Source organism: Propithecus coquereli, unplaced genomic scaffold (assembly GCF_000956105.1).
Source record: "Propithecus coquereli isolate 6110/MARCELLA unplaced genomic scaffold, Pcoq_1.0 Scaffold664, whole genome shotgun sequence".
NCBI classification, from domain to species: domain Eukaryota; kingdom Metazoa; phylum Chordata; class Mammalia; order Primates; family Indriidae; genus Propithecus; species Propithecus coquereli.
Window position 1 is genome coordinate 303,551 of NW_012152663.1, and position 24,681 is coordinate 328,231.

At 51.2% G+C, this 24,681-nt stretch overlaps 2 protein-coding genes across 7 annotated transcripts in view; one reads left to right on the forward strand and one right to left on the reverse strand.

The window, feature by feature from the left end:
- The window catches only part of RUFY1 (RUN and FYVE domain containing 1), a 51,019-nt gene extending 39,507 nt beyond the window's left edge, over positions 1–11,512 (forward strand). Inside the window, exons 12-18 of the mRNA XM_012660405.1 lie at positions 1,270–1,367; positions 2,089–2,208; positions 3,222–3,351; positions 5,392–5,486; positions 7,809–7,857; positions 9,524–9,601; positions 10,882–11,512. Of these exons, the coding sequence (XP_012515859.1) occupies positions 1,270–1,367; positions 2,089–2,208; positions 3,222–3,351; positions 5,392–5,486; positions 7,809–7,857; positions 9,524–9,601; positions 10,882–11,025 (714 nt within the window). The 3' untranslated portion in view covers positions 11,026–11,512. The remainder of the gene's footprint in view (positions 1–1,269; positions 1,368–2,088; positions 2,209–3,221; positions 3,352–5,391; positions 5,487–7,808; positions 7,858–9,523; positions 9,602–10,881) is intronic.
- A 3,321-nt stretch (positions 11,513–14,833) lies between these two features.
- HNRNPH1 (heterogeneous nuclear ribonucleoprotein H1 (H)) lies at positions 14,834–23,922 on the reverse strand. Of its 6 annotated transcripts, none has more exons than XM_012660411.1 (14): positions 23,843–23,922; positions 23,238–23,366; positions 21,769–21,924; positions 21,418–21,561; positions 19,813–19,951; positions 18,688–18,866; positions 18,528–18,599; positions 18,337–18,470; positions 18,054–18,189; positions 17,622–17,681; positions 17,471–17,530; positions 16,680–16,772; positions 16,179–16,228; positions 14,834–15,599 (listed from the first exon to the last, which is right to left on the reverse strand). In XM_012660411.1, the coding sequence occupies exons 2-13, from the start codon at positions 23,332–23,334 to the stop codon at positions 16,179–16,181; spliced, it is 1,320 nt and encodes a 439-aa protein (XP_012515865.1). In that variant the 5' UTR covers positions 23,335–23,366; positions 23,843–23,922; the 3' UTR covers positions 14,834–15,599. The 6 variants fall into 6 exon arrangements, with proteins under 6 accessions (XP_012515865.1, XP_012515863.1, XP_012515861.1 ...); XM_012660409.1 differs by having other exon boundaries at positions 17,441–17,530; XM_012660407.1 differs by lacking the exon at positions 16,179–16,228.
- Between the last annotated feature and the right edge of the window lie 759 nt (positions 23,923–24,681).

Consider the following 24,681-nt stretch of genomic DNA (forward strand, 5'->3'; position numbering starts at 1 on the left):
GGGTCTTGCTGGGGTGGAGCAGCGCTGCTGTCCTGGCGCGCTCGTCTCGCACTTGGCAGCCTTGCCCAGCACCTTATTCTGACCGCTTGTCCGTTGGTCCTGTTGGTTCTGAACATAATCAATCATGTTGTTGACAAACAGAGTTTAATCTCTTCATTCTAAGTTTCTGTACTTAATTTCTTTTTCGTTTCTTATAGCATCAAGAGGGGGACTCAAGGACTACATTAAACACTAGCAGAAACAGTGAGCAAATGGATAGTTCTGATCTTAGAAGGAACGCGTCTAAAAAGTTCCTCCGTTGAAGTACAATGCTCACTGCATGTCTGCCGGGTAATCTTTACTACGTTAAAGAAGTTCCCTTCGATTTCTAGTTTGCTCAGGCTTTATCATTCCAGCATCTCTGAAACTGAGATGCCTGCCGTGCTCAAGGGCGGCACACGGCTGTCGGCCCTGGTTTCCTCTCTCAGCGGTGTGTGGCATTTTCTCTGCGCTGAAATACCACGTGGTATTCGCATTGTCTTTTTGCTCTAAGTACTTAATAATTTCCCTTCCGGTTTGTCTTTTTAGCTCAGTAGTTCTTGGTAATATGCTACTTAGTTTTCAGATATGGGGTGTTTTGGGCTATTCTTTTGTTGTTAATGTCTGATTTTGTTACATTAAGATCAGAGAATGCAGTCTGTTATTTCTTAGGCATTTATTAGGACTTCTTTCATCAGCCTTTCTGTGTCCTTTTAGTGTAAGGGAGTCTGTTGTAAACACACAGGAGCACACAGCGCCCCCTCTGTGACTGTCAAGGTTAAAAGCCTGGACGCGTGAAGTCACGCAGATGTGGTTGGGAACCCAGCCCCAGCCCTCGTTTGTTCTCTGACCTTCAGCTGGCCGCTTCCTCTTTCTGAGCCTCCCTCTCTTAATGGGAGAAGCGGGGCTGACATCTCCCTTGAGCCAGCCCTCCAGGTCGGGGGAACTAGAGAATGTGCCTGGCAAACAGGGGGACAGCTCAGGAGCGCCGAGTCTGACCTGACTCTGGAACTCCTCATCAGAAAGGAGAGGACGGACACCCCAGCACCTCCCTCTTTGCCTTTCTGCGGACAAAGCTGGGAGCCTTGACCCAGTTTGTCTTCCAGGGCTCTAGTGAAGAGCAGCAATTAATGAAATACTCTTGAAAAAGAGTAAGAAAGGTACGAAGGTAAGAGTTAACCGCCGTTTATAATCCAGCAGGCGTGGGAGTGACGCACAGGTAGAGTGTGAACCTTCTCCCTTGCTTTGTAGAGTGCAGAGAGCAGCTTACAGCAGAAGGATGAAGCCATCACATCTTTTGAAGGAAAAACCAACCAAGTTATGTCCAGCATGAAACACATGGAAGAAAGGTAATCGCCCCCCTTGCGGATGCTCCTAGAAGGCGCTGAGCATTCTCCGTGCCTGGAGGCTCCCTCTCAGACGTGCAGATGCGCTGGCGTGACTGTCCTTCAGGCCCACAGCCTCACCCGGCGAGAACTAGGGTCAGCAGCCTTGCCTAAATAAGCATCACCCAGCCTCTTGACTACTGCATCAGGTTGTCCTCTGGGGTTGGAGCTACACGGTGAGCTCCTTGTCACTGTCACATTTAAATATCAGGTCAGCAGTGGATCAGAATAGAGCCCAAAAATAGACCCACTCAAATATGACTAACTGCGTTTTACAAAGGTGCCAAGGCAGTTCAGTGGAGAAAAGATGGTCTTTTCAATAAATGATATTACAACAACTGGACATCCATATTCAAAAAAAAGAACTTTAATCTACACCTTACACCTTGTACAAAAATTAACTCAAAATGGATCATAGGCCAGGCACTGTGGCTTATGCGTGTAATCCCAGCACTTTGGGAGGCCAAGGCGGGGAGATTGCACGAGGTCAGGAGTTTGAGACCAGCCTGGGCAACATAGCAAGACTCTGTCTCTACAAAAAAGAGTCCATTTCACTGTGTGTTCATTTTCAAATAAAAACTTCAAGCCAGCAAAGGTTTGCAAAAGTCATCCCTTAAATTGTGAGAAGTGACCCTTTCCTCACAAAGACTCGGTTCACCCGCGTGCTGTTGGTGTTGCCCTGCAGGTTACAGCACTCGGAGAGCGCCAGGAAGGGGGCGGAGGAGAGGAGCCACAAGCTGCAGCAGGAGCTGGGCAGGAAGGTCGGCGCCCTACAGCTGCAGCTCGCCCAGCTGCACGAGCAGTGGTAGGGCCACGGCCAGAGCCTCGGCGGGGGACACGGCCTGGGAGGGGCTAGGAAGGAGTTTTTCTCTCTTCTCCAGAAAGAACTGGGGGTCAGATAGTTCACCGTGCAAGGCTAGTGTGTCATCCCCTAGTGAGCTTCCTCCGGCACAGCTCCTCAGACCAGCGAGCCTACAGGGTCTCGCCACTCTCGGGCCATGAATGAGGTCCCAGCTCATGACCTTCCTCATCCTTGACCAGCCCTTTCCAAAAAAATAGCTTTTTTTCCAGTGTTTTTTTTTGTTTGTTTTTTGTTTTTGTTTTTTGAGGCAGAATCTCACTCTGTCGCCCAGGCTAGAGTGCCGTGGCATCAGCTTAGCTCACAGCAACCCTCAAACTCCTGCGCTCAGGCGATCCTCCTGCCTCAGCCTCCCGAGTAGCTGGGAGCCTTTTGAGTGTTGAACAAAAAAGCTGCCTTTCGCGGGGCGCAGTGGCATGCTCCTGTCCCAGCTACTCGGGAGGCTGAGGCAGGAGGATGGCTCAAGTCCTGGAGCCCAAGGCTGCAGTGAGCTACAATGACGCCACTGCAGCCCAGGCGACAGAGCAAGACCCTGTCTAACTCAGCATCTCGCTGTGAGAGAGCAGGTTCCGGCGTGACGTCCCTGGGCTCCGCAGCTGGTCCCGGCCGAGCTCCCCCCGATCTTCCTCCAGTGTCCTGCTTTGTCGGCTGGCCGGGGGCCGTGAAAATAGGATAAATTTTGAACTTTCTTTCCCCTCAAGTCTGCACCTCAGAGGATTGTCCTTGAGTGACCCTGTGGCCTCCGCCGGCACTGGCACCACTGCCAGGAGCGCGTCAGGCCCGCCTTCTCCCGCCTGCTCTTGCCGTGCAAGTGTGGCCAGCCGGGGGAGGGCAGCCCTGGGAGATGAGTGGCAATTGAGACGGGTCCCCATTTCCTGCGTGGTGAATTGGGTTGTGGATTGTGGATCTTCTATGAAAATCATCCTTTGAGACTAACGAAGTTCATTTTGGGAAAACAGCTCGAGTCTAGAGAAAGAGTTGAAATCAGAAAAAGAGCAGAGACAAGCTCTTCAGCGAGAATTACAGCATGAGAAGGACACTTCCTGTCTACTCCGAACGGAGCTACAACAAGTAGAAGGATTGAAAAAGGTAAGGTGGCCTGTCCTTGGGAGGACAAGAGCATCTAGCAGTGTCCAGAAAGCCCTGCCGACGCGCCCCAGCAGCCCCTCTCCCTGCACCCTTTGAGCACCAAGCCCAGTCCAGGGCCCGGGACGCTGTTCCCGCCCCCAGGGAGCTTCTCATCTGGGAGGAGAAGGCAAAGACATCCCGTAAACCATAAGTGCTAAGAAGAGACTAAGACAGGAACGTGTCCTCGCAGTGTGGCCGGGGGCTGGGAAGACAGCAGGGGACCCAGGGACAGCCGGGCAGCGGCCTGGCCACGGCACCTCTCGGGCGGGCGCTGGCACAAGGGCCGTCTCACCGAAGGGCAGGGATGTGACGAGCAGAGGCAGGAGGCCTGGGGCAGGGAGCTTCCGGGGTCCTGTGAGCTGGGGGAGGGACGTGGCTTTGCTCTGAGCGCCACAGGAGGCTGCTGGAGGGGCAGGATCCTTTCGCCTTCGGGTGGTCACGGGCACCGTGGGGAGCCGGGTGGTCGGCTTGCAAGAGAGGAACTGGGGGTAACCAGCAAACATTTTTGACCAAATGCCAGTCCCCCTTCACCCTGGAGGGGGGTCGCACTCTGCCCAAGGTCAGGCCATCCCTGGGAAGCGGGCTGAACCCGAGCCCTCTGCTTATCCCTGGCGTCTCCTCGGACGTCTGAAGGCCCCGTCTCACCTGAAGGCACGGCCTGAATGCTGTGGGCTCGGGGGGCGAGAGAAGTGGGTGCCAGCGCGGCATCGTGTAACTGTGGAGCTGGGCCTCCCAGGAAACTCGGCGGCAGCCTAGAACTTCTCCTCTAGTGTAGAATCGTCAGCTGTCTTCCCAGAAGGCAGGCGGTTCCGAGAGTCCCAGCAGGAGCTGCCTGCAGCCTGGTCTGCTGTTGGGGTGTCCTTGACCTCCTTGCCCCTCCCTGGGGGCGATGCGCCCCCCGCCCAGGCTCCCGCACTGACTCCGGCTGACTGGCCTGCAAGAGGCTTCCCTCAGGCTCTGTTTTCTTAGGAGACAGGGTCTCGCTCTGTGGCCCAGGCTGGACTGCAGTGGCGCAGTCGCGGCTCAGTGCAGCCTCGAACCCCTGGGCTCCAGGGACCCTGCCGAAGGAAGGCTCTTGGTTGCTGTGGAAAGCGCCTGGAGCTGCTGGGGAGCGGCGGGAACAGGGCAGAGGACTGTTGGTTCTGCCCCGTCAGGGCACATACCCCCTTCATTCTGCTTCAGAATACGTCGGTCTAAGATTTGAACTACACACGTGTCCGTGCACACATGCGGGTGCGCCCGCAGCAAAAGAAACAAAATGGTGTCTAACATCAGTGAGCCATGCAATTCCTCTTCGTGCCTGGGTGTTGGCGGGCACCAGTCAGAAGGTGCTCTGGAGCGGCTGGGGCAGCTGCCCACCGCCCGGGCCTGACCCCACCGTTGCTCCCCATCAGCCCAGAAACCCCAAGACGTTCTCTGGGTCTCCGTCCCAGCCTCGCCAGCCTGTTCCAAGTGCGCGGGCGAGCCTCCCTGTGCACGGCTCCTCGCTGGGTCTAGCGGGTGACTCTCGCCACTCTCAGGCCATGAATGAGGTCCCGAGTCTTGGCCTTCCTCACCCTTGACCAGCCCTTTCCAAAAAAATAGCTTTTTCATTGTCGCACAAAAAAGCCACCTTTCAAACTAGCCTTTGCTGATGTAAGCTTTCTGTAATTTTGTGTAAGTTTCACCTATTATTCTTGAGATAGCTCTCTGGTTTTTTTAAATCCATCTTTTATCAGAAGCTCAAATAGGCAGAGCCTTGTTTGCCCCGTGGGGGTAACTTTTCAAAGCGGCTGACGAACGCAGCTGTGCCCCGGTGCAGAGCCACTCCTGTGGCGCCGGCCTTCCGGCGGCCCGCTCTCGAGAAGCAAACGGAGGACAAGTCACCCACGAACGAAGCCTGCCTCGAAGGCCTTCGCTCCTGAAAAGCGTTCAGATCCGCTCGTTGCTCTGGCGACTGAGCCTTAAAGAAAAGCAAAAGGACTGTGGCTCTGTGTCGAGTGTACGGCTTGTTCATTTTAGGAACTGCGGGAGCTCCGGGATGAGAAGGCAGAGTTACGGAAGGTCTGCGACGAGCAGGAGCAAGCCCTCCAGGAAATGGGAGTACACCTCAGCCAGTAAGGACCCGCGGCCCTCATCTGGCGCCTCCCCGTGGAGACGTCACGCCTGTCCGCACACCTCATCCCTCGGGCCCAAACCTGCCTCCTGTGGGTGGGGGGAGGGCAGGCCATTCGGGAGGCCCCCCACTGGTCAAGGCAGACCCCCAGGAAGCCAGGCCACCGCTGATTTCCGCCAACCACACGGGGATGTCAGTCAGCTACCAGTTAGTTCACTGAGCATATTCATTCCTAGCGACCAGAGCACGCACGCTCCCTGACTGTGCAGGCCCCAAGGGACCGGGCGGTGAGCGGGTCGCCTGGTCAGCCTGCAGCGGGCCAGAGGGAGCAGGGTGGTCTGGGAGTCGGCCTGCCACGGGGGCTGCTCCCCCAGCCCTGCCGCAGCACACCCGTGTCCCCCCGAGGTGGCCTCTGCAGCCCGTGTGGCTGGAGCGTAGAGCCCGGTAGTTCTGTTGCCCTGGGGTGCGACAGCTCCCTCCCCAGGGCCCAGTGCAGACGGGTCGCCCCGCACACCCGGCCCTAGCAGCAGGTCGCGCTGCCCACTGCGGAACTCGTCCGCCTGTGCGCTGACCGCGTGTCCAAACACGGCGGCAGCTGTTCCCCCGAGTCAGGGCTCTGGGTCGCGTGTGATGGGAACCCAGTTCAGGCTGGCTTAAGCAGAAGAAGCCGTCAGGAATCGGCCTGTGTCTCCACCTCTGCTCTCCTGTCAGTGTCTGCCTGGCAGGTGGGTCTGGCCCCACGGGAACAAGACAGTGCCCAGGGTCTTCCCTTTGCCCGTTGCGGGTGCTGCCACTCGCCATCCTCTCAGTGCCCGGATCTTCCCAGACCAGCGCGGGCCTGCTGCTCCGTCCCGCTGCTCAGTCCCCTCCTGCCCTGAGCCCTGCCTGCCACCCTTTCTCTGCTGAGTGCCTTGGGCGGCTCTCTGGCCCTGCCCCCATTCTGGGGGGAGCTCCTTGAGCAGGGCAAGGCCAGGTGTCTGTCCCCACACTCGGCACAGGGAGACCTGGAGCCACAGGCCGGCGTGGGCTGGCTGCTCGGGTTTGCAGCAGTGGTCAGCACCGTTTTTCTCTTGCCCGTCCTCTTCGCACTGGACAGACAGTAGGCAGAGTCAGAGGTCACCCTCCTACTGGATGACAGACCTCAAAAATGCAGGTAGTGTCTGACGTTCAAAATGCACCATTGCACTTCGCGGCCTCCCACAGCTACTGCCCGGTCTGGCTTCAGAATCCCAACTCGAGCTGCCGGCCGCCGCCTGGGCCCTCGCAGCCGAGTGTGGGTGCTGCAGCGTGCGGCACACGCTCCCAGACAGGGCTACCGCGGAGTCGTGCTTTCTCCCTCTTCCCCTCCTCCTCTTGCAAGCCCACACTGTGGTGACGGAGAAGACAAATGCCAAGTCTCAGCCCTGCCGCTGCCCACAGAAGCAGAGAACGTCCAAATGCTTCCCAAGTTGTGTTTCCCAGAGAAGTTCTTAGACCTGCTTTCCCGGGGTCTGTCCCCCCACAGCCTCTGACCCTAGCAATCTGCTGGCCTAGTTCTGCAGCCGCAGGGAGGGAGGGAGCTGCCTGCAGTCTTCAGTAAGGACCGCGGGGTTTCGCCTAAACGCCCTGACACTCGGTTTTCTAATCCCTTCCTTGTAAGTCTGCTCTGTGTCTCCCGGGGGCATGCCATTTTGACATTTAGTCTAATCTGATGACGGTTAGACTAATCTCAGCTTTTAAGAAAGGTTCAGACTGTTCCCCTGAATTACAGATACATAGAATTTCATTTTATTTGATTTGGTTTTGCCAGTTTAGACCACGTTCAGTCCTGTCTGACGTGGACAGCTGAGGAACTGTTCTTACGCTCGCGGGAAGGAGCAAGAACAGGTGGCCCCGTGCGCTGAATCTGGCCCTCCAGACTGAGCAGGCGGCAGGAGCACAGGCAGACGATGCTGCGGTCCAGGTTCCTGCCAGGGAGACCGGCCCACGCGAGCGCCCGCTGTGCGGGGGCGGTGGCTCAGAGAAGCAGAGACCTGGGCTTCTGTGAGATCGTCAGTTTTTAGATGAATGCAACCACTTCAAAATCTTTTTAAACCTGTGCAGGCTGAACAGTCTGTTGTCCAGCCAGGTGCGGTCCCCAGGCTCAGCCTCAGCTCGGCAGGCACGTGAGCCGTGGGACCCGGGACTCGGGGATGTAAAGCGATGGAGGCATTTTAGAGTAACTCGCGCACGGCTGTCCTCCCAAACCCTGTCCTCACAAAGCCAAACGGTCACTGCAGCTAGCTGTTCCAGTTCTAGAGCCTCTCTGGCTGCTACAAAACGGTCTTGTCTTTTCCTTTTTCAGGTCCAAGCTGAAGATGGAAGACATCAAAGAGGTGAACAAGGCTCTGAAGGTACTGAGGGGCGGCCGCAGGCGTCAGAATCGCCCCCACAGCGCCGGCTCGCGCCGACACCTCGCGTGCCCGACAGCGGGGCAGCGTGCGGTCGAGGCAGCGGGGTGACGCCGTGTTCACAGACAAGCAGAATGCTGGTCACAAACGCATCCCTGGGCTGGGACGGCAGTGCTGACAGTGGCAGGGCTAGGGCTGGGACCTGCGTCTTCCGCCTCCAGCTCCTGTGCCGTCAGCTGTGGGGCGAACAGGGGCCTGGGTGACAGGCAGCCCGAAGGAGGAAGCAGGGGTGGCAGAGAGAGATCTAGGGATCTTTCTGAAACAGTGACAGTCAGACCCTCCCACCAGGTGAGGGGCCAGAGGTCAGCCAGCCCCGCCCTAGTGTCCCGTGCCGTTTCTGGCACAGCCGAACCCTGTCCTGGGCCGAGTTTCTGGACCATTCAGAGGAGGGCAGAACGATGCAGTCCGCCACAGCGCAGGAGCATTCGGGCGGCCCCTGGGCTGGCCTGCCGAGGCAGGGAGGGCGGGCGAGGAGGCGGCTGTTCAGGGCCACCGCCCCGGGGCTGTCTGCTGGCAGGAGCGTCCCCCACTCCGGCCGCGGCCGTGCAGCACAAGGACAGTCCCCTACACGGCACCTTCCGTGCATCCTGGTGTCTCCCCAGCATCCCTGGGTGGAGGCAGCAAATCTCACAGCAGCTGACAGCCCGGGCTCGTAGGCAACAGCGGCCGTCCTCCCTCGCAGACCGAAAGCTCCTTGGACGTAACTGCTGTGAGCTGCCCGTCGCGTGTCCCGGCGCCGCGCGGCAGGGTCGCACAGAACCACAGCTGACAGCCCCAGGGGCAGGAGGGAATCGCGAGACAGGACGTCGCAGCCACTGGCGCTCTGCGACGTGAGGATGGGCACCTGGGCACGTGCTGGCAGCCCGCGCTGTGCCGCCCCAGCTCAGTCGTGAGTCTGTGCCACCAGGAGAGTCACGTCCCGCAGACGCTGAGCAGCCAGACGATACCTCAAGCCTCTGACCTCTCTGGACACCCAGAGCCTACGGCTGAATCAATCCCATGCCTCAGTTTTCCCTGAGAGACACCTCCCAAAAGTCACCTTTCAAAGCCCCGGGCGCCCCTTCCGTGGAGTGGAGTCATCCGCTTCCCAGGGCTGCACGAGGCTCGGGGTTCGGCCCCGTGAGGGGCTTCCTCAGGCTGGCTGCACACTGACCGTCTCCGCGGGGACCTGTTGTCACCAGCTGTTCTAGTTTTGCCCGGATTAGGCCCTTCTGCTGCAGTGCGGCTGTCTCTGCGGTAGCGTCGCAGCCAGGGCTCGAAGCGGCAGGCCCCAGAGCCCAGCTGCCGTTGCCTCGACCGCAGGGAACGGGCTGAAAGAGCAGGTCGAGTCTCGGGCTGACAGAATGCCCGAGAACCTGCCCCGGCCCGGCGGGCGCGTGCAAAGGCCAGGAAGCCAAGAGGTGGAGCCAGAACACATGGACTCCGCTCTGGGCAAACCAGAAGGAAGGGCCCCGTCATTACCGTCCCTCCCCCAAGGCCGCAGCTAGTGAGAAGGAAGTCAGAAGGAAACCAGGGGCCATGGGGACAGTGGCCGCAGCCAGAACACTGCTAATTGCTCATCAGGGCCGGAGACATAAAATGGATTTCTAGAGTGTTCTTTCCTTTTCAGGGCCACACGTGGCTGAAAGATGACGAAGCAACACACTGTAAGCAGTGTGAAAAGGAGTTCTCCATTTCCCGGAGGAAGGTACGTAGGCTGGCCCTCCCCCGCCTGCCCCTGCCTGGAGCTGCTGCTGCTGGGGTCCCTCCTCTGGCCGCGGACCCCTTGCCAGCCGGGCCCGCCGGCCACGCGGCGCTCTGGCGCGCGGGCAGGCAGCGCCCCCGCCTGCCATGCCGGTGGCTGTCCAGGCTGGCCCCCTTTCGGGACTGCTCTAGGTGAGTGTATCGCTAGAGGTTCTCTGTATACGATGGGACCAAAAACTGGGCAACTGAGGCAAAAACAGAATTTATGGGGAACCTATGCAAGACAGCAGGTCCCAAACTCCCTGGTGAACCTGCCCCTGGCCACGTCGCCTGCCTCTCAGGTCCTGTGCCAGCCCTCGCGTCTCACCAAGACAACCAGCTGGGCAAGGGAGGAGTTGGGTGCAGGTCACAAGCAGAGCCGGGAGCTGAGGGAACGGGGGATGTTTGTCACACGCCCAGTGCCACCCCACCCGCTACACTGTGGATCCGTGGTCGCATCCTCCCCCGGGAGCAGCCTGTCTGCGGGAAGGAGGAAGCCAAGGTCGTAGTCAGTGCCTTGCAACAAATGGCTTCAGAGCTAGGAGTGGACCCTCCTGAGGCTGCCCGCGAGCACCCGTCTGCACCCCTGGCTGCAGCGCGAACAGCCGTGGCCCAGCCTGAGGGCGCCCGGCAGTGTGCGGCCGGGAGCAGAGGCCGCGCCTGCGCTCATCTCGGGGTCTGGCCAGGCGCCAGGAGCCGGGGCACGAGGCCCGAGGCAGCCTGTTTGTAAGGCGGGCGAGTCCCCCTGCCCTGCGGGATGAACCAGGCTCTTTATGTAACTCCAACGACCCACTCGCTGAGTTAGGAAACACAATAAAGCGTGTTTTGGTGCCAGCTCACACCTGCAATCCTAGCACTTTGGGAGGCCAAGGTGGGAGGATCACTTGAGCCCAGGAGTTTGGAGTTCGAGACCAGATTGGGCAACACAGTGAGACCCGGTCTCTAAAAGAAATGTAAACATTAAAGGGGCATGTTGGCACCTGCCTGCTGTCCTAGCTACCTGGGGCGGCAGGAGGGTCGCTTGAGCCCGAGAGTTTGGGGCTGCAGCGAGCTATTACGCCACACACTCCAGCTGGGGCGACGGAGCCAGACTCTTAAAAAAAAAAAAAGGCACTCAGGTAAACGAGGTGGTGTCTCGGGGGAGGGTTGCTAAAGCATTTACTGGGCCTTCACATGTCAGGGTCAGCGGGAGGCGTGCAGGTCCCTCTTCCCGGGGTCCTCTGACTGCCTTCTTTCTGTCCCCAGCACCACTGCCGCAACTGCGGCCACATCTTCTGCAGCGCCTGCTCCGGCAGCGAGCTGGCCCTGCCCTCCTACCCCAGGCCGGTGCGCGTGTGTGACGGCTGCCACACGCTGCTCCTGCAGCGCTGCTCGCCCACGGCCTCCTGAGCCCCAGCTGCCCGCGGGGCCGCAGCCTGTCGACCTCTGTCCTCGTCCTCGTCCTCGGGGCAGCAGCCAGCCTTGCGAGCCGAATTCTTTGGGTCTTGGGGGACCACCAGGAGCTTGGGAAATTTGATGCCCAAGAGAATCAAGACAAAGGAATCTAATCCTCGCCAGAGCTCCTGGCCTGGCAGACGGAGCGCGGGAAGCCGAGCGCCTCCGCTCCTCGTGTGGGGCTCACTCCACTGGGTCGAAACTTCCACGTCACTGGCTGTGGTTTGGATGCAACTTTATGATTTTGCTACTGATCTTTTCCAAGAATTAACCTATTTTACAGCAACTGTACTTGTTAGTAACGTTTCCCACGCCCACCCCCACTCTCAGAAACTGACTTGTGCGCAGCGCTGCAAACCACGCAGGGCCTGCCGGTGCCTTCTCTGCTTCGGTCCAGAGTCGCCATTTCATGCCCTTGGGAATACCTGCTGTTGGCCCTGCAATAAAAATCATTTATTTTTCTCTCTGCGTGCAGAAAACGAGCTTTTGTTAGCTTCCCAGGAACCTGCCAAGCTCTCACCCCCAGGCTGCTCTTAGGGGCCTCAGAGCACCCCTCGTGGAGTCCCCAAGACTCAAGGCCCACGGGGAAGGCTTGCTGTGAAGCCGCAGCACTGCTGGGCTGTACCCCACGCACGTGCACCAAGGGTCAGCCTATTAGTGGGCACAGAGGAAGTAACCTCAAGCCTGTCACCAAAGCTCAAAAGTTCGCTTGTGTGTATTAGGAGTTCTAGATGACAGACGGAAACGCCCGCGGAAAAGCACTTGCCAGGCAGCCATCTTTAATTTCAGAAGCAGCGCTGAGACTGGCTCCAGGTCTTCCTCCTTTGCCGCCCCACCCCCCATGGGAGTCCGTGGCCTGAGAAACAAGCAGCATTGTACTAACGTCCCCCCAGGAGTCTCCAGGCCACATCCTTCTGTGCCCCCCGCCCGACACCCTGCTCAGAGCCCCTGCCTGGTGGAATCCTGGCTCTCCTGCCTTCCTGCGCTCTCCCGCAGGAGGCCCACGCACGGCCCAGGTCAGCACTGGTTCTTCACGGTGCTGTTGTGCCCGCGGATTCCACGTTTCTCCCCTAAACACGTTTTATGGACGGGAAGCATGGAAAGCTCGGCAAGGCTAGTTCCCAGAATTTACCCAGAGTCGTACAGCTTAAAAGCTGCAGCCAGACCTTTAAAACTAACTCTTCCCAGCCCGAGAGCCATGTTTCTAGCAGGTTAGGGAAGCACGTGGCAGCAAGAGGTTCACTTAACCCGAGTTAATCTCAGGCAGGGTCTGCACCCACTCAAATGTTTACAGCAGCACAATTCACAACTGCAAAGACGTGGAAACAACCCAAGTGCCCATCAATACATGAGTGGGTTAATAAAACGTGGTATATGGATACCATGGAGTTCTACTCAGCCACAAAAAACAACGGTGATCTAGCACCTCTTGTATTATCCTGGATGGAGCTGGAGCCTGTTCTAAATGAAGTATCAAAAGAATGGAAAAATAAGCACCACATGTACTCACCATCAAATTGGTATTAACTGATCAACACAAGTGCACACTTGGTAGCAACATTCATTGGGTGTCGGGGAAGGAGGAGGGGATGGGTATCGTCACGCCTAATGGGTGTGGTGCGCACTGTCTGGGGGATGGGTGTGCTTGTAGCTCAGACTGGGGAGGGGGCAAAGCCAATATATGTAACCTAAACATTTGTACCTGGTAATGTTCTGAAATAAACAGAGCCAGATTTTTTCAGAAGGATGTCTACATACCACTCACTACCCCCAACTCTTCTAGTATTAGATGCTGCACCTTGTTTCCAGTTTGGACTAGCTCCCTTCACTTCTGAGCCTTAGCTCTCATCTGCACACACAATAAAGTGGAATCCTACTTCCCTGTTTCAAGACTGCTTTCCAATAGTTAATAAAAGACACTTTTATCTGTTCAAAGTTTCACACCCGTTTTCTTCTCCCAATCTCACACCTCCATGGCCAAGGAACAAATGTTCAAGTAAGCATTACTCGCAGCAGATCCCCGTACCAAAGCTACCAGAAGCTGCCTTAGCGGTCAACTACCTTCTGTTCAGAATCCAAACATACACCTACACTTTTTGAACCCTCAGGTCTGGCACCAGACCACCTTTCCCCAGCCGAGAAATAAGGGATAGGTCTAAGGACGTGCTTCTCAATGTGCAGGCCAACGGGTGGGAGCGAGGGGTCTCAGTTAAACCGCAGGTTCTGATTTAATAGGGTCTGGAGGTTGACTCATTACTCCCAGGTGAGGTTGGTCCATAGAGCACAAGGTTCCAAAGAACCATAATGGCTTTACACTCCATTTTTAAAACGCCAAGTAGTTCTGTGTTAGTTTATTTAACCATTCTCCAGGTTGATAGTTCTAACCCTTTTTCTTCCTCTAATAGGCCAAGTTTTTCAAAAAAGATGCTTCTTATAATCTCAATTTAAAAGTTAACTAGGCTGGGCGTGGCGGCCCACGCCTATAATCCCAGCACTCTGGGAGGCCGAGGCAGGAGGATCATTTGAGCTCAGGAGTTCGAGACCAGCCTGAGCAAGAGCGAGACCCCGTCTCTACTAAAAATAGAAAGAAATTAGCTGGACAACTAAAAGTATACAGAAAAAATTAGCCGGGCACGGTGGCGCATGCCTGTAGTCCCAGCTACTCGGGAGGCTGAGGCAGGAGGATCCCTTGAGCCCAGGAGTTAGAGGTTGCTGTGAGCTAGGCTGACACCACGGCACTCTAGCCTGGGCAACAGAGTGAGACTCTGTCTCAAAAAAAGTTAACTAAAGGACCCAGAGATTATCTCTAGACGTGGTGCAGACTGCTGCACCCAGTCCCCTGGGGAGGGCATGTGGTCTGCAGAGCCCTCCATGCCCCACCACTATGGGCACTTAGAAATGGCCAGTTCCAAGTAATTTTCAGTCTGCAATACTCTTAGCCGAGAACCTGGGAAAACCTTCAAGCACATCACAGGAAGTTAAGAACTTACACACACTTGGCTTTAAAGGACACAAACCTGTTACATCCCAGCTCACATTCTATGTTCTTTCAACACCACCGAGTCTAAAAGGTTAATGAGCACTGGCAGTTCGCACTCGGCAGTGCCCGTGAGCATCCACCAGAAGGCATTCAGGGACTACCCCTTTAAGGACAGCTTTAAAGCAGTTTGGGTACAGAGAGTATTTCTTAGCATGCCACTGGAGTCCCAACCTAACAAAACAGGAATACGCAATTCAAGAATTGATTTAAACTAATCACATCCGCTCCCAACTGTTACTCGGTATTCTGCCTCAGGGGGTTTACATGGAATGGAATTTTGATCCAGAGTGGGATTTTTCAGAATGAGGCAAAAACAAAGCCTGAAAACCAGGTATGAGCAAGCTCCTTCTAGAACATGCCCTAGATACACAAAATTCAAGCTTCCAGTCAGCACTTGCCTCCGGCACCTCGCAGCCACGCCGGGAGGCCTTGCAGACATGCAGGACATGCACTGGCGCCTGTCCCGGGGCTCTGCGCAGCGCTTCGCGAGTTATAAGCAGTTCAGACCAGGTTCCGTGCAGCAAACGACACGTAGCCCTTCCACGAGGGCCTCAAGGCCAAGTTTACCTTCAGTTGCACTGGACAGAAGAGAAGTCTGAAGACATCTACCCAACAGCCTCACGGCGGAGCCTTCTGCACGGCCAGAGATGTGGACCTATGCCCCAGGCAGGAATAGAGACCAAGAAACAGTCCACACGACACTGAAGCACAGACAAGACAAAGTGCAGTTTTTAAAAGGAAGATTTATTTGACAAGTTTCACTTAGCGCAATATACCTAAAAAGGAAATCACAATACAATGAAAGATTTAAATCAAGGCCTCAGAATTTCATACAAACACCAAGACCAAAATCCTAAAGTATTCGTATTGAGTCTCAAATTTCCCCATTAACTTAAAAAAAAAAAAAAAAAAGCTTAAACTTACGTGCCTTACAGGTTATTAAATGAAACTAGAATTAACAAACATGCCAAAATGTTTCACTTTCATTGTAGACACAGCTCCTATATTGAGTTTTACAAAAAAGCATGTCTTTCAACATGCATCCAAACAATGTTCAGTATCATGTGGTATAACAGCAACATTTAACGTAACTCAACTGCTTTAACCTAAATACGCTAACTGCTTAAGTACATCCTACAATACATAACTAACTTGAGAAAAGCTGGAACTTGTTTAACAGTTATACTTTACTCAACTTTGCTGTCACATCCTAGATGAGTGTTCAAAAATACCCAACCTCAAGTCTTTAAAACAATCCTGATTTCCACTTGTAGACTAAGCATAAATCACAAGCTTGTAATGCAAAAAACTGTTAAACTGGTTTTGTTTTTCTTAAAAAAAGTCGACCAAGAATCAGTGATCAGGATCAATTACATTCCCCATCCACCACTCATACTGGACATGCCAGACATCCCTCCCATTCCGTTCACGCCCACAGATGCACGGCTTCCACTACTGTAGTAGCTGCTGTTCACTGCTCCTTGGCTACCTGCAGAGAGATCGATTCGACAAGTTAGGAGTAGCATCGGATTATCAGTCAAATAAAATATAGCATTCCAAGAAAAAGTTTTAAAAGTATACGAGTACAAATGGCTGCTGTCCAAGTGGCGAGAAGCATGTTTGGGAAAGGGGAATCCCGACTCCAAACAAGTCTCAATTAACCCCTTGTCTCTGCAGTACCAACTTGCCAGATTCTTGTGCTATCATTTAAATGGATTCTTCAGGATCAACATGAAAAATTAAGTTTAAAGGAAAACTAGTGTTTTTCAAAAATTGCAAAAATTACTTCATGTGTTTTAAGCTAAACAAGGCATTTTTAAAAATGTAAACATTCACAATGTGTCCCTCAAATGGCATACAGGAACAGGGAGCACAGGGAAGTCTTGCTTTTCCTATTCGCGGTGGGCAGGAAGTGAGACAAAGTTGGACTAAAGGCAACTCACTGTGCCCAAAATGGCAGCCTCCATGGAGTTAAGTCAGAGCCATTGACTGCTATAGAAAGTGTTATTACAACATATCAGTATTTGCTATTGGGAATTTAAATTATATTTTTTGAGAAAATATTTACCTATGCAATGTTTGATTGAAAATCACTGGAGTTTTCCTGTAAAACTTGGTCTGCAAAAGGATTTTGTAGGGTAAGACTATAATACCAAAATCACCATTCTTTAGACCAACTGAAAGTTAATAAATAAAACCAATCCTAGGTTAACTGACTAGTAAATACGGTCCTGAACCCAACCACCATTCCACTATTTAAAATTCTCCCTCCATCTAAAACTGATTTAATACTAATCAAAAGACAAAAAAGTGAACTACTTTATTTAATGTTTTAATACATGGAGGCAGATGTTTTCTGGCTCGACAATATTCCAAAGCTGCAATGACTAGTTTTTAATTCACAGAACACTTCCCCCTCCCAATGATTGTTTCTGAAAATTAAGCTATTAATAGTTATATTTGGATTGAAAGCATATATTTAATAACCCAATTTCACCAAAAGCCTGCACATTCCCAACTAAAGAAACCTGCCTAAAACCTATTTTAAGTATATAAAAAAAATACTTACCATATCCACTCATGCTGCTCTGGCCACCATAGCCGCCTCCATAACCACCACTCAGCTGCTGGCTGGCTGGGCCACCATAACTGGACTGGTTTGCTGTTAAGTTAAGAGAACATTAGAACCTCGCTCCACATGTAATGTGGTACCTGGTGGTACCGGGCTTGTAATTCTATATCTATGATTTTCCAGACTTGATCTTATATTACTACAATCCTCTGTCTCCTTCTGCCTATTGTCTAGAAACAGACTCCCCCCCTTCTACCCATCATTTGAGCTAGTAAATATGTATACACCAAATGGCTAACGGTATACACATCAGCAGGACTAAATCCACGACTCCGTAAGTAGAGGCATTTTGAAGACCTTATACAACTGCTTGGAATGGATTTAGTGGGGTTTTCCCCTTAAATGCATCAATGTATGTCAATACACAGGCATCAATGACACCTAATTACGCCAAACTAATTATGCCCCAATTTAAATTTTAATCCTGTGTTTCTGCTAATTTTAAACTTTACATTCCAGTTTCATTCTGTAGTCCCCTCCCCCCAAAAGCACTTAAATCTAACAAATTATCTTAACTTTTATATAACACAATGGTTTAAATAGAAAGCCAGACACAAAATTCATTCAAATCAAGAAACTGCTTTCTTTGCCTAACTTAAATCGTCATATTCTAAACTCACTAAATAGATTAACTTAACTTACAATTGACTTATACAGATATAAATGTTTTGGTTTTTAAAAAAACTAACGATATTTACACAAGCCCATGCCTCCCATCATTTGGCTACCATAAGCACCACCGCTTGCTCCTGCTGTAGAATTCAAGAAGAGTTCTACATATCTGTGTTCTGAAATGAGAGAAAAGGCATACAAGGTTAGCTTAAAAAAAGACACTAAAGTGATATTTACACAAACCCATGCCTCCTAGCATTTGGCTACCGTAAGCACCACCGCTTGCTCCTGCTGTAGAATTCAAGAAGAGTTCTACATATCTGTGTTCTGAAATGAGAAAAAAACAGTTTGAAAATGTTTGTTGGTGAAAGAAAAGGTAAGCATTTACTTAAACAAGTAGATCTGTGAACTTCAAATACTTAGGCAAAAAAATTCTAGCAGTTTCTCTAAGGTGATTTACTTGTACTAGCCTTTAAACATTCATCTCAACTGTCAATTAAAGATATGCTTCCCAAGTTACGTATATGTCACAAATCCCTTTGAGGCATACCAATTTAAAAAACCCAAACTTTTCAACACATCTAACAACTAATCTATTATTAGACGGGAAATTTCTCATACATCCTTTAATATTCTACTCAAGCATAAATGTCATACAAATACCTGTTAAAAGCCCTCAAATGCTTAAGTCACACTTACGCATATTTGCTTTGTCTTTTGACATAGCTGCCACGGCATCTTCATGAGTTGCAAACTCAACGTCTGCTTCACCAGTTACTCTGCCATCAGGACCAATTTCAATGTGTACTCGCACAGGGTTGAGTGGTGAAAAAAACTAAAACACAAGGCATTTCAAAGAACCAAGTCAACTTTCTACCATTAGGAAAAATGGAAATTTGTAACATGGTGTCCACTTAAATAGAACAAGGCTCAAGTTTTTACAGCCACACTGAAATGATTTACGAATGTACCTTACACTTACATTATAAATGTCATTCTCAGTAGCTCTGTAAGGTAATCCACGCATGTGTACACAGTGCCCCGTCGTGCTCTGGAAAGTAGAGCCACCATCCCCGTATCTGTGATCAGACATTCCTGAAAAACAATAATTGAGGTCTAGATGGACAAGAGTGTTAAGTATCCTGCAGCTGAGAAATTCAATTCTTACCTTACCTCTTCCAAATCTATCTGACCCAAATCCATAGCCATCATTATAGCCATTATAATCGTCATAGCCTCCATAGCCTACAAGATAAAGAAGTACAGCCAATCAAATGCACATATCCACACAACAAAGGAACAGACTTGCCAATCCTTCTGCACCCTCACATACCTCCACCGTAAGCACCACGCCTCATCCTCTCAAAGCCAGCTCCTCTGCCAATGCTGTTATACCCTCTGCCAGCCCCAGGTCTGTCATAGGGACCTGGCCGCTGCATGGCCATAAGCTTTCGTGGTGGATCATAGTGAGTTCTAACTTCAGCCCGACTGCTCTTAAAGATCTCGATATACCTAAAGCATTGTTCACAAGGGGGGAGGGGGAGGGGAGAGAAAACATTAGTTCATTTCATACAGGTATTTAGCTGTACAAGAAAACAATCTAGTCATAGCCATGAAACTGACCAATATTTAAAAGCCAGATTTCTTATATTTGCAGAGGCAATGACCAGAAATTCACTCAATAGTAAGATTTAATGTAAACTTTACAGAAAAAAACTTCCTCCTCTGAGGCAGAGCCCAACCTTAGGGGTAGAGAGGAGTACTGTGAACGTTTCAGGAGGGAAAGAATTCCACTCAACTTTCAACATTTCAGGTCGTAAGTCCATTGGCAGCATGTACAGCAAGTGGGCTAGAAAGCCAGCCTCCGCCGACAGTCCAGCCCACACTGCACATTTCCTTTCGCCAGCAAGTACCCCAGCCTATGCTTTTAGTAGGAATCAGCATAGGTAAGCGCATGCTTCAATGAAAAATAGTCACAAGCAAAGAGAATAAAACCTTTTGTGACAATTTCTTGAAAGCTATGCTTATTAATACATATGCAGAATATTTATACAGCAAGAAAGTTTGTTGCATTTCAACTTTAAAAACAAGATCAGAAAGTATCACATTTTCTTATGGTAACATTAATTTACTAGGTGGGTGTTATTACAGCTAAAGCCAGGTTTGCATTAATTTTTTTAAAGCCATAGTCTCTCAACTCCATTGACTGGGGTTAATAAATTAAGAATCTTACAAAATTGTAAAGGAGACCAAATTAACTGGGGACAATTTTAACACCTAAAATTTAGTTTGATTGCAATATGGGACTCGGACATAGGAAAATTCTGAAAATTGTGGCAGAATGTCAATTAACTAGGACTAGGAAATAGATTAGTTTCATCCTTTTAAGCAGAGAGAATATGGATTTAATTATTTACCATAAGAAAAGTGACATATCCAACCAACCATCCATCCCCACCTGTGCCCTATTCTTTCCTTGTGTTTCTTTAGAGCCTTTTCAGCTATTTCCTGTGAAGCAAACTGCACGAAGGCCTCCCCCGTACTCCTCCCCTGGAAGTCCACCGGCAATGTTATCCCATTTGGCACGATTTCCAACCCTTCAACCCAAGGACAAATAACCCCAGTAGGGGGGTAATATTAACATCACAAGCCCAGAAATGATTCTTCTTATAGCTTTAAATAAACCAGAATTTTAACTTTAGGTGAATGGTATGCTTTCAACAAGTACTCTTTAAATATGCATTGCAATAATATGAAGTTCCATTATTACAAATTATGACAATTCTTAACACACCCCATGGTACAGTATATTTTAAAAAAACGAACACAGGATGCATTGAGAATTCAACAATTTAAGAACATTCTTATCTATTCAACTTAATTATGTTGAGAATTATACAGTAAGTTTCAAGCATTAAACAGCAACAGTTTTACTAAATTCAAGACACACCTTGTACCTCATTTTATATTTCAATGCTTTAAGTTATTGGAACTTCAAGTTTTAAAATGTACACATTTAAACATTTAAATAAAATTTAAACATTACTTATATCATATATTGACAAACATACAATCTAAACTTTCAACAAAACTGATCTACACAGCACAAATCATGCACTCTTATGCTCTAACAGTAGTATGATTCACTTCTGGAAATTCCGTCTATGAAAAATCCTTTCCGTGGATACATTCCCAAGCTTACAAAAAGGACTTAAAGCACTTTCCTAGAAGATATGAAATTATGTTCATATTTAACGTTGACAGACAGCATTCAATTCTCACCAATTTAGATTAAAAACAAAACAGACTTGATTTCTAAATTTCTGACAAAATATTAGGACTTGATACATATCTAATAGTCAAAAATCTTAATACATACTACACTAAACCATGAAAGGATTTCTTGCTCTTAATTCCAGTTTATCACAACTCTTAATAGCATTTAAAATATACGATCTGACATTCTGGTAAACATGCAATCTTATCAGCTCTTCAGCATAAAAACATTCAAATACTTTAGGCCCAGAACAATTTCAAAATGCTTTTTCTACTTCAGATACTGAGACTACAAAGCAAACTACCGTTGACTTTCGCTAATAATTTTTATAAGGCTGGCTAAGCCAAGTTGCTTGTATAGTAGTTTTTTGCATAAAGAGTTAGACCATTAGAGATGTTTCTGGTCCCATTGCCCAAATAATTGTCTCTTAAAGCAGAAACTTGCCAAAAATTACAACAACTTGACTCATACTAATCTAATGTTAAGGGATCCTTACCTTTAAGTTCAAGTACTTTGCTGAACAGCAATATCGTTGAAAAGAATCCTCAAAGATCTACTCTGAACTATCATACTAAATACAGGCAAAGTTAACATTTTGCAAGTACTTAATTTCCACCTTTAAGATGGGCTTAAATTATTTGAAGGTCTCTAGGAAGAAAACATTAATTCATTGGCATATACTTACAACCTATTTAAGTACCTAAGCTATTCAACTGTAAAGTCTATTAAATCACCTTGCAGAAGCTAGCCAAAACTCACTGCTCAGCAACAAACAGGACTACATACCTGAGAAGAACTGAACAATTTCTTCCTTGCTACATCCAAAGGGGAGTCCTCTAAGCCGTACAAAGCCATCATTGGCCGTGTCAGGACTATTTGGACCAGTATGCTTCAACACCCAATCCATTTCAACGTTGTTTGACTTGAATACTGAAAGAGGTGCTTAGAATTAGTCAATTTTGGAAAGTTAGAGAACAAAGTTCAGACTTCCTGGGTCTTTAGATAAGCTAGGAAGAGCTGCCACAAACTCCCTTAGATGACCATTTCCATGCGGTCAAATACCTAAAATTCAGAAGGGGTAAGACCTCTATGTGTTTAATGTTTTATTTACTGTTACTAGGGCAATGTATATCAAACCTTCAACATATCTGTGTCCCATAGTTTCTCTGTCTTTTTTCAGGGCCAATTTGACTTCATCTTCTGATTCGAGTTCAACAAAAGCCTCGCCACTCGGTCTGCCTTCTCTCGTGTAGATGAAACGAATACCTTGAGCCCCATTTTGAATTTTGCAGTCTGGAAAGAAAACAACCGTTAATACAGAATTTAAAACCTACAACCACCTCTGGGTGATAGAGGAATGCCTATTCATGTCCCCACGGCAAAGTACATCACTTCTGAAGCCTAAAATGACCACACTGTTGCCAACTCCTAGAGTATCTCCGATATTTAAGCAGTCATCCACTCACAAACTACCCCAGTCCCAAAGTGATATATTCCCAATCCATCAAGAAAATCCAATACTCAAAGCAGTTTCTTAACGAAGTTACTTCTAAGTCCTTGCTAAGCATGTCTCCATTAGACATCCTTTATAGGGTCTCAAAGAGTTACCAAGTCTGGACCAAGTTATGGCATTTTCTGAACAATCTTTAAGAGTTTTGGTCTGGGACATTTGTTGGTTTTACATTACCAGTAGCCACATTAAGATTTCTTACTCAATTCCAAACTGCAGGCCCAATACTCACCTGTGAAAGGGGTCAGTGTTACCAAGCTAAAATGCTCCAAGTTGCACAGCTGAAGCCAAACCCAGTGTTGCCCCCTGCAAGGTGGCTTCCAGTGTACTTGGTTCTTGTTTTACAGGTCGTTTTCCGTTACCAACGCTAAATTCAGACAGTAAGTCAATACTACAAATGTCTTTACAAAACCTCTCAATTTCTTAACAGTGTTATCAGTCTAATCTTAAGCCAATAATGGGAACAACACCACTCTGATAACGTTATTCAGGACACCTGCATACTGGGGACAAAAAAGAAAGCGCTACATAGGCAAGAAAACTTCCCTGGGATTCCGTGTCCTCAACTGTAAAGCGAGCCAGATCAAGAACTAGATGAGCAAGAACTCTTCAATTACCAAATCTTGATTACACTGTCTGAAACTAAGAAGTGACATTTTACCTTCCGAAGCAGAATGCCCCTTATCAAGGAAATACCAAAACTGGAAATACTAGCTGCACCTTAAAATACTGCAAAATATTACTATTATTTGCCTAACTACTCGGCAATGTCCTCAAAATTAAGAAGGCAATCTCATCTTTCCCAACTTATCCTTTGGAAAAAAGACATGCATGGAAGGGCTGGTGCTTAAACGCGTGAAGAGCCGGGAAAAGAAAGTCCTCCGAATCAGCCGCTCGCTCCCGAGAGGCAGGAGGGCGGGCGGGGCGTTCGCGATTTCCATTGCGTAACAGCGTCCGGCCGCGCGCGAGCAACACCGCGGGGACCGCTGCCGCCCGCGCCCCGCCAGGGGGCGCCCGGGGCCCGCCCGCCCCGCCCAGGCCGCCCGCCCGCGCCGCGGCCCGGGTCTCGAACTCCCGCCGCCGCCTTCTAACTCACCAGAAAAAAACCGCTGCACTTCGTCCGCCGAGCAAGACCAGGGCAAGCCCCGGACCTTCACCACGAACCCCTCCCCGCCTTCGGTGCCCAGCATCATCGTCTCTCCGAGGGTCCTGTCGTCGAAACGCACTGCAAGGCGGGGACGCGGATCAGACCTGAGAAATGCCAATGAACTGCCCTCCGCCCCGGGCGCTCCTCGGCCCACGGCGCGCCGACAGGAGCGGAACCCACGCGGACGCCTTAACCCCGGGGACGCCAACAGCCGACGCCGCCTTGGCCAGAGACCGCACCCGAAGCCGCGCTGGGCGCCCCGGGAGTCGGTGCCCGCACCGAGGGGCCCGGCCCGGGGCCAGCGCGGAGGCAAGGAAATGGCGGCGGCCGCTTCCGCTCCGCCTCCTCCGACACCTCACACAATAGGGTCGGTGCGGCCTGCAGGCCTCGGCGGCGCTGCGAGGATTCGGCGAACCCTTGGCGGCTGTTAGTGGCAGCCCTCCGCTCGCCGAGGCCCCGCAAGCTCTACGAGAAGTCTGGGGGCAGCAACCCTCGCAAAAACGGCATCTACGCGGGGTTCTCCGGGCTGCAAACAAGGGCGGCCGACGACTCACCTAGACACAAGACTCCGGCGTGGCTGAGAAGAAATGGCCAGCGGGCGCCTGCGCAACCTAAATAAGGCCCTTGGAGCAAGCTCTGCGCACGCGCGGCCAGGGGCCCGTACCGCCCCCTTGCGTCACAAATAGCTAGAGCGCATGCGTAGTTTCAAGAGCGGGCCGACCGCCCGAAGTCAGATTATCACGCGCATGCGTCCTGGGCTCAATTGCCCACAGCTATAAACCCGCCTAGTCTTTTTGCGCCTGCGTCTTCCCGCGAATAGCGAACTACGAGCCTCAGCGGTTTACAATTTAGTTTCATGCGCATGCGTCTTCCTTCCAACGGCTCTCTAGCCCTACCCGCCAGAGTGGGGGAGGGGAATGGCGGTAGTCTGTACCCTGTGGGGAGCGTGTGGTAGTCCCGAGCTCTGGGTTGTGGCGAGGTAGACGTCTTCCCACCCCTATCCCCTAGTCTTTTCCCAGCGCTGTCCTGGCCGGCCGGAAAGGACAGGCGAGGCCTTCAGGCGCTCCCTGTCCCTCGCCGGCTGCCTTCTCTCTGTCCCCAGAGCCTGCCGGAGCGCTCAGCCACAGACCGGCGAGCCTCCCCTGGGTGCTGACCTCCCGTGCCCGAAACCACCCCCCACGGCGCCTTGGGCGGCCCAAAGCGTGTGTGCCTCCGCTTCTCCTTACCTGCCGCCGTCGGGCCTGGGGCCCCGGACCGCGCGGGGTCCCCGTGCGGGTGTTTCAGTCCCGTACCCCGCTTTTGCCTGACGATCTCGCACCCCGCCTCCGCGCTGCCCGCCCCAGGGTCTGCCGCCGCTGAACGCCCTGGGGCCCTGGCACGAGGGCTCGCGCCT

Excerpts from the sequence above, each read along its gene's own strand:
- HNRNPH1 (XM_012660406.1), bottom strand. The coding sequence starts at position 23,334 with ATGATGCTGGGCACCGAAGGCGGGGAGGGGTTCGTGGTGAAGGTCCGG. Across the intron at positions 18,867-19,812 it reads AAGGAAAGAATAGGGCACAG|GTATATCGAGATCTTTAAGA; the intron begins GTGGGGATGGAT and ends ACAATGCTTTAG. Across the intron at positions 18,600-18,687 it reads GCGTGGTGCTTACGGTGGAG|GCTATGGAGGCTATGACGAT; the intron begins GTATGTGAGGGT and ends TTTATCTTGTAG.